The following is a 13,085-nucleotide window of genomic DNA, read 5'->3' on the forward strand; positions in this document are numbered from 1 at the left end:
GACTCCTTGTTTCAAAACAAAAGCTTCTTTCCTTGGTGTCCTTGCATACTGACCATCAGCTTCCTATATACTGTGAAGCTGGCATGCTGGATGAAGTCTGCAGTGGGGACAGTGCTCATAAGCTAAGAACAGTCACACAGGGGTGTCAGGGTGGGCTTACGGTCTCTTGATAAAAGACCTCATGAGAGGCAGTAGGAAGCCTCACCCCAGAGCAGCAGCTGCTTGTGCTGAGTGTCCAGTTGTTATGAGTGCAATATGACAGCATTCAAGAGCTGGGTGAACATGGACTAGGAGGAATTCAGGCAGACTTGTAAAGTTGTAAGAAAGGGCGGAGAGGGGTTTGTTCACAAGGCAGGAGGTAAGTGGTGGTGCAGTGACACGCCGCAGGACACAGTCCCCAGTGCTGACTGGGGAGCCTGACCCTGGCTCAGCAGAGGCCTCTGCTCAGTCTGAACTTTGCAGGTGTGGTGGGGTGACCCCAGCCTGCTGCTAGGTCACTGCTGCACAGGGGGAGAACCAGAAGAGCAAAAGCAAGAAAAGTTGTGGGTTGAGATAATGATGATTTAGTAAGTGAAGAACAGAGTTTTAAAAAAAACCCAATCAAACATACAGACAATCACTCACCACCTCCCACAACTAGACCGATGATGCCCAGCCAGTCTCTGAGCAATGGCCACTTTGGAAAGACTACACTACAGTTTTGACTGCCATGCATGACATTACATGCTATGGAATATCACTCTGGTCAATTCAAGTCAGCTATCCTGCCTTTCCCCCTGCCCCAGCCTCTTGCCCACTACCAGCCTACTTACTGGGGGGTTCAGAGGGAGACACCAAGGAGGCCTTGGCAGTGTGCAAACACTGTTTGGCAATAGCTGTTCAGCAGAAAGGGACTTAGGGGTGCTGGGTGACAGCCGGCTCAATATGATCCAGCAGTGTGCCCAGGTGTAACCAGCAGTACTAGTGAAGTGATCATCCTCCTGTACTTGGCACTTGTGAGGCTGCACCTCGAGTACTACATTCAGTTTTGGGCCTCTCACTTTAAAAAGGACATCGAGGTGCTGGAGCGTGTCCAAAGAAGGGCAATAAGGATAGTGAGGGGTCTAGAAAACGTCTTATGAGGAACGGCTGAGGGAGCTGGGTTTGTTTAGTCTTGAGGAGGCTCGGGGGGCACCTTATCACTCTCCACAACTACCTGAAAGGAGGTTGTGAGGGCCGGTCTCTTCTACTGTGCGTTCAGTAAAAGGACAAGAGGAAATGGCCTTAAGCCGAGACAGGCAAGATCCAGGTTGGATAGTAGAAAAAAATTTTTTCGTGTTAGTGTTGCGAGGTACTGGAATAGATTCCCCAGGGAGGTGGTGGAGTCACCATCCCCTGGATTGTTTAAGAGGCGTCAGGATCTGGCTCTGGTGATATGATTTAGGGGTGTAGGGATTACAGTGGTAGTGCTGGGAGGACGTTTGGACTAGATGATCTTGCAGGTCTCTTCCAGCCCTAACGATTCCATGATTCTGTCATTCTATGATGATTCCATGCAGGCGGCGCTGTGACGGGAAGGGGGGCCTCGCGCCTGCGCCGGCCTCAAGAGCGGCCGTTTCCTGCGCGGTGCCGGCATGGCGGGAGGGTTCCTCATAGAGATCAGGCGGGGGACGCAGAGCGCGTTGCTGGTTATCCGGTAGTGCGGGGGCGCTGCCCGCCCGCCGCCGCTCGGGCCGTGCGGGGAAGGCGGGGGCGGAGCGCGGGGGCGGCGGGCTTGGCTTTTGGCGTCCTGAGCCTTGAATGGGGGGGAACGGGTTGTGTACGGGCGCCTCCCCCCGCTTTCGTCTGCCTGTGCGGCTCGGCACAGCCCGGGCTAGTGTGCAAATAAATGCTTCCTGAGAACGGTAGTTTATTTCTCTCGGTTGCTTCTCGCCCCCACGAGAGACTTCGGTTCACCGCATGGGTTCCGGGGCGCGACTCGGGCCGCGGGAGAGCTGCAGGCCGGCCTGTGTCAGCAGCTCGGCCTGACGGCCCCTTCCCGAGGCAAACGCCGTTCCTTTTCCTCCCCAGCGCGGCGGCGGAGAATCCAGGCACGCCGGTGGAGGTGTCGGTGTCAGCGGATTCCCTGGAAGTGCGGAGCAGCGGGAGCTGCGCCCCGGCAACGCTGCCGGCAGGGGTCAGGCTGGCGCCGTCGTCGTGCCGCGGGCTCCGCCGCCTCCCCGGGGACGGACTGCACCTGCGCGTGCGCCTGCGCCACCCCCCGCCCCCCGCCGGTGAGGGTGGGGCGGGGACACGACTGGGGCCGGCCAGCAAAACGTTGTGAGGGGGATTGAAACAGCGCGGGTTCAGCTGAAAGGCTTTATAGTGTAGATTCTATAGGAAAAACACCCCTGATTCTTCCCCTTGTCAGTCCGTCCCTCGACCTGAAGCCGATGGTTCGCGCTTAGTGTGTGTTGTTGCTGTTTCTCAAAGGCTGTCTTAGCTCTGACTTGAAGGTGTAAATAGGAACTTAGAAAATTTTAATGGAGTTGTCACTTTTAAAATATTGAAGTGCAGTTAGAATGACGTAACGAAAGGGAGACGTGGAGTGTAGGAGTTTTGAGAGTCAATTCCTCCACCCATGCTTCCCCGTAGTACTTCCAAATTATTTAATTTCTCTCCTGTTTCATGTTTAGTAGCTGAAAATCATAAAATGTTAAGGGGTTGGAAGAGACCTTAAAGATCATCTTGTCCCAGCTTCCCCTTGCCATGGACAGAGACACCTCTTACTAGACCAGGTTGCTCAAGGCCTCATCCAACCTGGCCTTCAACACTTCCAGGAATGGGGCATCCACCCGGGGTAACCTCTCTGAGTGTCTCACAATAAAGAATTTTTTTTAATATCTAACATTAATTTCCCCTCTTTCCGTTTGTACCTATTAGTCCTTGTCCTATCACTACAAAAATACTGTCATCTGATTCATCCAGGCTATCAGACTAAGGTTATCCATCCCTGACTGCTTAATCATAAAGGATTGTGGGTTTGTGTTGGGGCTCTTTGTTCTCACAGCCGGGGTTTGCATAGGTTAATGTCACAGGTAAAATCTGCAGAGTTACCTTCTTTACTTCCATGATGCTAATTCAGGTTTAGGATGTCTTTGCAATAAATAGAAAGCATGGTAGTATAGCTGGTGCTTTCTTTCATCCTGGCGTTGAAGCTCAATATGTTTAGATTCATGGCATAGGATGTGACACAGAAAGATAAATTAAATAACACAGAATTGCCATTCTGTGGTTTTAAAGTAGAAATGGCCAATAAAGTGTGTGATATACAGCAATGATTTCAGCGCCAGAAACGCATTGGAATGCTCTGTTGATTTTAGGATATGTTGAGGTTGCATCTGTACTTTAATCTGTAATTATGCATGTGCTTTAAAAATTCAATTATACTAAAATTATTTAGTGTGTCCTATTAATGAGACATGCTTGAGGAGACCAGTGATGAAGTTTTAAAAATTTACCTTGGAAATTCATACTAGTGAAAAACATGTATGTGAACCAGATGGTAATCAATGTTTATATTGGAAAATCTTAGTTAGCCTTTAATGCTAATATTGTTATGCAAAACTAGTTGTCTCTTACATGAAATTCTGGAACCTTTTAAAGTAGTTTTCTCTTGTGGTTGAATCCTAAATTTAAGTACTGAATGCCAGTGCTGAGAATATACTTTGGTTCTTAAATTTGAGAAAGTGGGCGATGCAGAGCATATTCATACACAGAGCTTGGCTTAAAGTCTTACTTTTCTTCCACTTCATATTGTTGGGTAATTTGTGGAGGCTTTTATAGCTTCTTTTTTAATTTGGAAAAGTTGTCTAAGCAGGCTTTTGTGAGACTGTTTTTGCTTTGCTGGCCTGCAGAGGCCGTTGCTCACTATCTTTTCCTGGACTGGTACTACAGTGGCTGGCCTCTTATATGCCTGAAAATTTAAAACTGATGCCTCCCTCTGCTCCCTGTCCTGACTACTTTGTGTTACCTATTGGGGTGTATCGTCATATTGCAGAGACACTGAGTATCAGAAATATTATTACAAAAGAGTGGCATTGAATTTTGATTTATACAATCTCTCTAATGATATCTATATCTCAGCTCCCCCTGTGGAGAGGATTTGCACCTTGAAAATTATTGTTCACATATACAGTTCCTACTCAGCAATATAAAGCATGAGGTGGAGATGGCAAGTTTTTCCTCAATCTAAATACATGTTTCTACAGGTAAATAAATGAAGGTTGTGTTTAAAATGTCAGCATCTTGCATTGTTTGTTAGATTTATCTTTCTTGGTTTGAGGTATTTGGCAGGATTTTTCTGTACAAGTGACCGAAAATTTTACACAGTTTCGAAGATTAATATGTTTGCTTTTATTAATAGATCTGGCTTTTACTTTGAGGGAAAGCCTGAAACCCCACAAGAAATACGTCTTTTACTGTCAGTCCTGTGGTGACATCATAGTAAAAGACCGGTGAGTACTGCAGTGTCTTGTATTTATAGCAATAAGTGCCATAGTGATTCGTATTCACATTATTTTGTCTATTTAGAGAATGCTGAAAGTTATTTGTTTTGAAATTGATAGACCAGAACACATTTGAATGACAAAAAGCAAAATTACCTGAAGCAGTTTTTAACCATTGATTTAATTCTTGATTTCTTTCTTCCTCTGCACTTCAGGCATCCTCTTCTGTTCTTTTCAGTATCTTGTAAATTTCCTTCAGTCATCGTACTGTAATTAGAGTGGCTGCTCAGAATGGGGATGTTGACCACAACTCCCCTCTATCTGTTAAACAAATCCTACCTCCACATAGTTCTGGGGTGCTGAATTTGGAGAACACAGGAGCTCAGTCTTAGAGGTGTGACTCGGCCTTGTCTCTGTTCCTTACGAAGTCTGCAGAGTGAATGAGAATTTCAGTAAAAAGCTGCTGCATTGTCTGGCTCTTTTGATGAACAATTTTGACAGCTTCAGCTGTATATATAAGAATTGTTATAGATGTGCTTACAGCTTTTTGTGATCTGTGTGACCTCTAATACTTTGTTACTTTCTTGTCATAAGTATGGACTTATGGCTAGCCTGAATGTAACTGAACGAGGATTTTTTGGCTTTCTCTTCTGAAATATCTCATCAGAAAATCTAGTAATAACTCTTATTTTGATGCATTTGCAGAGTAGTGAAACTTCTAATTTCTAGTCAGTAGCGTTTCCTTTCAAAACATACTGCACTTTTATATTTTCATATCTCAGTGGGTGTTTTTCTGAATTTCAGCACATCAAATTCATATGCATGGAGTTTAAATCTTTTGATTCTGAACCCTATAACATAATGCAAGCAGAATTTTTGAGAAAGGAAAAAAAATGCATGTGCATGGCTCTTTACTTGGCATTTCTTCTTGCAGGGAACCTCTGAGCCCCTTGAATATTGCCAATAAAAAAGACTAAGACAAGGGTAGAAGAGTGGAACTACCAGTGTATCCAACACCTTCTGTCCCAGCATTTCCAAAAAGAAGAGAGTAGCATAGTCAGAACTTTCAGCTACAGAATTCATGTGTTCATTTCTTTGGGGAGAGTTAAATATGACAGTGGCAACACAGGTGGAGGGATTGAAATTACATGACTGTGTGAAGGAGAACTCATTAATGTGTGAATTACTAGAAAAGGGTCTGTAATAAGAAAAACCTGAGATCTAGAAAATAATATCTTTGAGAATAAATTGAAATAAATGGGATTTAGTTTAGATAAAGTTGTGGAGAAGACATAAGACTCTTGCAATATCTAAGAAGTTAATGCAAAGAAGGTGCCAGTAGTCTTCAGCTGAAGCAAGAGCAATTCAGGTTAAAAATGAAAAAAAATCCAAACCTGCCACAAACCTATTCTAAATCTTATGTACTGTTAAAGACTGCGTAAGCAGCCATAATTTTAAAGGTTGGATTAGAGAAATATATTTGGAATGGTTTAAATGTAAGTAAACCTTCCTTGGTGCAAGAAAATCGACTACGCGTTTTCTGAAATCCTCTGGTTCAGTCTGTTTCCTTCTTTGAATCTGATTGCTCTTCAGAGGTTAGGGGAATGTTCTCTGATTCTTCTCCATTACTCTCACATTATCCATGTTAGAGGAAGTGATTAGATTTTTTTTTCTTCCACGATGTAAGAACTGCAAAGAATTTGAGATGCTTTCATTTTTCTTTCTCTCCTTCCAGGTGGGCTAAGTATAGCTTATATATAAAATAATTCTTTAAGGCTTTATTTCTGTCATGAAGAAATTCTTAAACGTTTGTGGTGGGTGGATACCAGGTGCCCACCAAAGCTGCTCCTTTACTCCCCTCCTCAGCTGGACAGGGGAAAGGTCCCAACCTAAAAATTGTTTGTTGCTCTGACCATGAAGGCAGCCTAGCTAACTATTTTCAAGTAGAATCTCAGTTGTTATTAGGAGCAAGTTTGGGGACATAAGTCCCCCTGTCTGCTAGGTTTTATCACTGTGTTTAGCAGCCTCAATTTAGTCAGCACCCAGTGAACCTCAAGTTGTTTTTGTTTGTTTGTTTTTCCAGAAAACTTCATTTTCATTAGTGTTACATTTTTCCAGTTCTGATAATGCAGGATGTGGCTTCCTGCCTATGAGTGGTGAAAACCTAAAATATAGTGGAAATGCTGTATTTTCGGTATAGCTCAAAGTTAAGAGAGTCTGTTTAGGAAATTCCTACTGGTTGGAGCAACTGCTTTTGTTGGAAAAGAAGTGAAGATCCTGGTGCTCTAGACTGTGAGAGTAAAGAAAGGGTGATGTAATGAATTGGGACAGCTTTAGTATGCAGCTTAAGGTAGTCTTTGGCTTTTTTTTCTCCTGTATGTAACACTTGTAAAAACGTTGCTGAGCAATACCAGCTATTTGTTCTTTAGTGTAAAGAGCAATACATAGTTTTTTATTTACAGTGTGAGTCCAGGCATTGGAACTAATTGTGAAGGCTGGTGAAGAATGAGTCATTGGGCTAATACCAGAATTAAAATCTCACCTTGGCAGTATTGGGTTGTATCTCAGGCAATACGTAAGAGCACAGAAAATGAAGACAGAGATGGGTAGTGCTGAGACGTTATCTTAGTTATGGTAAAGCTGGGTCAGAGGACGAGTTATTCCAACTTTGATGTGCAGGTAGGGCAAGCACAGTTTAAAATGTATTGTCGATCTAGGAGGAAGGATTTTTTGATAAGAGATTTTACTTTCACTGATTGATCAATTCAAAAGGGACAAGAAACTACAATGGGAAGAATTGACATCCTCAGAAAAGATTAGTTTGGGAACTGCAAGAAAGGGAGGATTTCTAACTATTGGCTTAGCAGCTGTGTTTTTATTTGCAGAGTAGTACCATAAGCAAAGTCGTATTTGCAAGTTTAAAGTAAGAAGTAGAATCAAGAAACTCTGTGTAAAGGTTTCAGGTGGCAGCAGAATAAATAGGGGAACAAAAGGAAAGCATTTAAGGAAACTAGGCAGAGAGCAGAAAACGCAAACCCAGTACAACTGATAACAAAGGCAAAGTCTGGTGTGTCCTGAAGCAGCATCCTTGGTTCTACAGCTACCCAGGAGAAAGGGATTTGTGTTTTTTTTTAATGTGACTTCTGAAAGTTGGATCTGAGTACCGGAATCTGAATTAAGATTGCATTATCCTTTGTTTGTCGTTTTGTTTGTTTCTGTTTTTTTAATGAAGAGGTATTGTGGTATTTTTGTCAGGATTTACCTTTTTCAAAGTCTGGTATCTGACTCTGAAGGGCTTCAAAGTACATGCTGAATCTTGCTGTGGCACGAGTCTGTTTCTGTTGGTTTTGTATCAACATTTGGTGCAAGAGAACTTTACAAGTAATAATAAGTGTAATTGCAAAATGCCCATTGCTGTATTTTTCATGATTGGGTAGAACTGTTTATTTTTGACATATGATTCATTTCAAGGTAAGATTATACCAAATTCTGCCTTTTAATCACTTCACATTCACCCTTGGGAAATGTTTTATCACAAACTTGGCAGGAAACACTCAGCCATGGCTTTCTCAGAATTCACCCAAAGAAAGTACCTTTGACTCAAAAGAGAGTCAAGTACTTTCTTTTGAGAAAATGCCATACTTCTCCCTCCTCCCCCTCTGTGCAAGGAGTCCAAGCTCTCTTTTAGTGACTTAGAAAAGAATTATAATATATTGAAATGTTTGTTTCTTGTTCCCTCTTAGGAAATTTCTTAGAGTTCTTCCTCTACCGAGTGAAAACTGGAGTGATTTAGTTGAAGAGTGGTGTTGTCACCCTAACCCCTTTGCCAGAAGCACTTTGCACCCTCAGCATGATGACTGTTTTCTTGGAGACACTTTTTTTATGGTGAATTCAGGAAATGAATCACATGTGCCTGAATCTCTCATGTGCTGCTCAGAGACTGGACACCATGCTTTGCAGAGTGGCTTCAACTTGGTAAAGTGTTTTCTTGATATAATTCTCAGGTGAATGCATTTGGACTTTTTAAATTATAAAGTACTTTTTTTGTTTCCTGGCTTGTTTAACTTGTATGTATTACAAAGCTGTTTTGAAGGTCATTGAGAGTTCTTGACATCCAGTTCTACAGAAGCCAGAAAATATTCTAAGCTATGTTTTACCGTTTTTAATCTCACACCACAGTCTTGATATTGACCTAGATATGCAAGAAGAACTTTGTCCTATAAACTGAATTAGAAGGTTTACATTTATGCAGTTCTAAATCCAAAAGTTTTCCCAAAAAAATATCCCGAGTGAAGGGCAGAAGGACATTGAAATTTAGTAAGATAATAACTGTAATGGGTTAGGTGTTTGTCAAAGGATAGTGGAGCAAAGAATGAGGAGGAAACTGGAATAACAATTATTTTTCTTCTCAAACTATGACTGGAAGCAAAACCATAAATATGATCAAAGGGAGGTGGGAATTTTTTTTCTTTTTTTTTTTACTTTAGAAAGCAAAATGCTTAGAAATGTGTTATGGGTTCAGATGTGGCTGTCTTACTTCTTAGAAGGAAATTGAGTTTGTTTGACTGTTCTGTCTAGAGAGGGCACCTGCCATGTCACATTATAGCTCTTCCTGTGGATGTTTCTGAGGTGTTCCAGGATGGGATATATTCATCAGCTGAGTCTCTAGGAAGAAGGCTGTCATTTGGCTCAGAAATGTCAAAATTTGTTGTTTCCAGGGAAAAAAACATTTTTAGGGATGCTGATGTTTCAATGGTGGGATAAAACCCATGAAGAAAGAAAATTCAGTGCTTTACTCATCCTGGAGGTATAGCACGTTTATATAATTTCAGTAATCTTTTCTTCTGCCAGAAGAACATCCAGGAATTTAGCCTACATTTCCATAAAGCTTGTCTGCATTTATGCTGACAAAGACTGGGCCTGAAGATACCATATTTTCTCCCAATACCAAGTATTAAACCTAATTATTGAAATCCTTCTACAATTACGGGAACCATTGCAACCTTGGCAGTTTGTGTCTGTAACAGCTGATGACTTTCTATATCCAGATTCCCAGCATGAGACTTTTAATCTGTTGAGAACTAACACCAGAGACCCTGATTTCCAGCTGCTGCTGCTGTTTTAGTGATTTGTATTATCCCTAGTAAAATTCTCACAATTCAGTGGTTGCTGATGCAATGCCTGGGGAACAGTTTTGTCCTATAGTCCATATCTCCAACTCTTACTGCTATGGTCCCCTTCGTTTCTTGTTCCATTGTTCTTTGAAAAGCAGAATATGGGGAGGGGAAAATAAGGACTGGTACCCTGAAAGGATATCAGCATGGGAGAAGCAGATTAATTTGGATTAACTCTGTGACAATTGGAGTTATTTCTTCTAAGTTTCCTTAAGAAGGAGGTGGAGTAGAAGATTATGAATTTCAAAGAAGACAGTGCTTTATGCCAGAGGTCCCCAAAATGAATTCTCACATTTCAGCAGTCTTAAAAGAGATCTTAGAAGAATGGGAACAAATATGGGAAGAGGCAGGGTGTGTGGAGTTCATATTGCACACTTCTTTGTCAGTCAAAGAGAATGTTTGGCAGCAAAGGATTGATTTTGAGACAAACACATAATAAAAGGATGCAGAACAAAGATGTTACAGAGATGTGGGTCACACCAGGATAACAGATGGACTTTTAAATGAGGGAGAAGGCTGTTTTATGTCAGAGGCATACTATAGTAGTTTAGTGTAATGAATTTTTATGTTTGCTTCCTTAAATGCCTGAGAAACGTCAACATGAAGAGCTATAATGTGGGATGTCAGGTCCCCTTCTCTAGACAGAACAGTCAAAGAAACTCAATGTCCTTACTGTGTCCTAGGAATGTAAGACAGCCACATCTGAACCCATAACACATTCTGATTTTCCCGTATCTTTCTAAAGCTAAAAAAAAAAAAGAGTTGAGAATTTATTGCTTGTTTGTGTCAAATCCCTCTTTCTACATCTTTCATACTAGCACTGAATTCTCATTTCTGTATTTGCTTATTTCCAGCATCACTCAGTTGCCAAGCAAATGAGCAAAACTCTAAGATCCAGCAGAAACTGGACTAATAAGGAAAAAGCCCTCATACTGAAGCAGAAAATTCTTCCATAATATGAGTAATAGAAAGTTATAGGCAAGATGGATTGCTATTGGCATAAATGTTCTCATTTCAGAGAATTTTGTTGCAGCCTGTCCCAGTATGAAAGTTCTTTTTTAATTGCATTGCAGTTCTTTGGGAAGTGTTTGCCTATGACCAAAATAGTAGCAGGAATGTACCAGAGATGCTTAAACAATGTTTTCCAGACTCCACTGGGACCAAGACAGCATCCGTCCACTGCAAACATATTTTTCACATCTATTAGTCTTCCAGAGTAACATAGTTTTTAAATGTCACATGGTGTTGCAGCATCCTAATAGTATCTCTTGGGGAAACTCTTTTTCCCTGACACCATATCAGGGATCCTTAGGAATAGAAACAGAAAATATTAGGCTTGTGATCCACCTCCACCTGCAGATTGCCAGCAGCTGCAAGTTGTCAAATAGATGTATTGATTTAATTAGTCAAGCTAGAACTGTTGCTTTTTCCATTGAAGCATGATCCAGTGAGGTAGTGGTGTTTTTTTAGTAGCGTACTGCACAATTCTCAGCCAGCATCTGTAACTGTAGTCAGAAAAAAATACTCAAGTTGTAGCTTTCAAGGAAGTACTGTATATATTCTATACTTGTACTGTGCAGTATTTGTACCTGTCTCAAATACTGGTATTCACAAAACCTTGTCTACTTATCCTTGTGTTTCACATCAAGCAAGTAATTTTACTGTGTATGTTTGAGAGGAGTAGCCAGGTAGGAATTGGGAAAGGGGGTAACTGCATATATATGAACCAGATATTTCTTCTGATCTCCATAACAAGGAGGCTGTAGTTCCAACGTCGTCAACTCTTGGGCTCTTCCTGGGCCATTTAGTTTGATTTGTCATTTGTGACCATTATAGATGTTATATATATGTACTGCTTTCAGACCAGAGCTGTAGCGTGCTACATCCAGGTTAATAAGCCCACGCAGAACCAGTTTTGGACTCTGGATTAAAGCAGGAGTTGTACTTACTTGTTTGATACTGAATTTAAATATTAACACTGTAATTAGTAGGAGTGTTATAGGGCAGATTTCATGCCGAAATGAGATCTTTTTCAAAGGGCTGTAATGGATACATAAGAGTAAGGCAAGTATTGAGTTATCTTTTGAAGATTGTAGAGTCTTCTTGAACTAGATACTCTTATCCACATTTTTTATTTTTAATAAGACTTTGATGAACATTTTCTCTGAATTTTTGAAAACTTTTTGAACTTGTGTATACTTTCACTATGAAAAATACTTTCCTATAGTGAGTACCAAACTATATTATGCATTGTGTGACAAATGCTTTCCTTTTCTTTGATGCAAACAGAACTCGATGATCTCAGAGGTCTTTTCCAACCTAGTTGATGCTGTGATTCTATAATTTCATGGCATGAGCTATGAGAGCAATTGTTTTTTTTTCTATTCAGCTTTTCCTAAACATTAGTGGTTTTATGTGTCTCAGTGATAGCCCTCAGTTTTCTGTCTTGGGTGCTTCCTTCTATTACATGTATTTTCTTGACACATATTGAGACTGTTTTGCGCCTCTCACAATTATTCTTTGTCAATACCTTTTCTGTTTCTGCTTGAATTGAGGGAGAAAGGTTGTTCAAGAACAGAATAGACTGCATCTTTCTGGAATATCATGCTATATTGTGTTCTTCAGCTCTTTTCTAGTAACTCCGAACAGTTTGTGGACATTTTCTACTATCTGCTGAATGTTGAACTGGTATTTGACTCATATAAAACTGTCCACAGTGGCTAGAATTTTCTACTGAGTAATGGTAGTCACTACTTTGCATCATATTATTTTAGGTATATATTATGGAGTATTTCATTTCATGTGCATTATTTTACTGTGAGGTCAGGATATATTGCCAGATTTTAAAACTAGTATGAAACTTGCAAGCAAGTCCAGCTATAGAGAGCTGAAATAGTGAAGGCAAATATGTGTTCATGTAAACATAAACAGAACAGAAAGAAATATGAAGTTTACTGTCTACTCTGTAGATTATATTACAATTATGCATTCCTTTTTCAGAATATCAGAGTGACATTTAAATGATATTTCTTTGTCCTACAGAAATCCAAGGAAAATACCAGAGTAATTTGTAAGCGCTGCAAGACAATGCTGGGAGAAACAATATCATCAGGTATGAGTGTGCAAACAAAACTAGACTTGGCTGCATCAGCCATTGAGCACTGGAGGTTAAAAACTCTGAAGGAAAGTAGTTTTATCAGTAAGGTGCAGGGCTGATTCCTGTGTGTTCATCCCATTTCCTTCTGGAACAGATGAGGTTGTTTATTCCACTGTTAGACCTTGAAAGTGACTTTCAGCAGGGATTTTCCTCATCCTTGTTTCTGTGGCATATTTGGCTAATTTTTAAGCTTTGGAAGACTCAATGCATGATTCCAGTTTATTAGGAAGCTCAGTAAAAAAGGAACCTTGAGAAATTACAGGTTGTTTATTTTCCTGTCAGTTCTAC

At 40.9% G+C, this 13,085-nt stretch overlaps 1 protein-coding gene across 7 annotated transcripts in view; it reads left to right on the forward strand.

Annotated features, from left to right (window-relative positions):
* The first annotated feature begins 1,579 nt into the window (after positions 1 to 1,579).
* UBE3D (ubiquitin protein ligase E3D) overlaps positions 1,580 to 13,085 on the forward strand; it is an 85,026-nt gene continuing 73,520 nt past the window's right edge. For 6 of the 7 annotated variants that reach the window (XM_027696483.1, XM_027696499.1, XM_027696477.1 and 3 more), the window contains exons 1-5: positions 1,580 to 1,675; positions 2,050 to 2,252; positions 4,385 to 4,475; positions 8,210 to 8,441; positions 12,683 to 12,752. In XM_027696483.1, the coding sequence (XP_027552284.1) occupies positions 1,614 to 1,675; positions 2,050 to 2,252; positions 4,385 to 4,475; positions 8,210 to 8,441; positions 12,683 to 12,752 (658 nt within the window). In that variant the 5' untranslated portion in view covers positions 1,580 to 1,613. Of the gene's footprint in view, positions 1,676 to 2,049; positions 2,346 to 4,384; positions 4,476 to 8,209; positions 8,442 to 12,682; positions 12,753 to 13,085 lie in introns of those variants that run through there. The other variant, XM_027696509.1, reaches the window with a different exon arrangement.

The sequence above is a fragment of the Neopelma chrysocephalum genome, unplaced genomic scaffold, assembly GCF_003984885.1.
Source record: "Neopelma chrysocephalum unplaced genomic scaffold, ASM398488v2 Primary Assembly neopelma1_23b, whole genome shotgun sequence".
NCBI classification, from domain to species: Eukaryota; Metazoa; Chordata; class Aves; order Passeriformes; family Pipridae; genus Neopelma; species Neopelma chrysocephalum.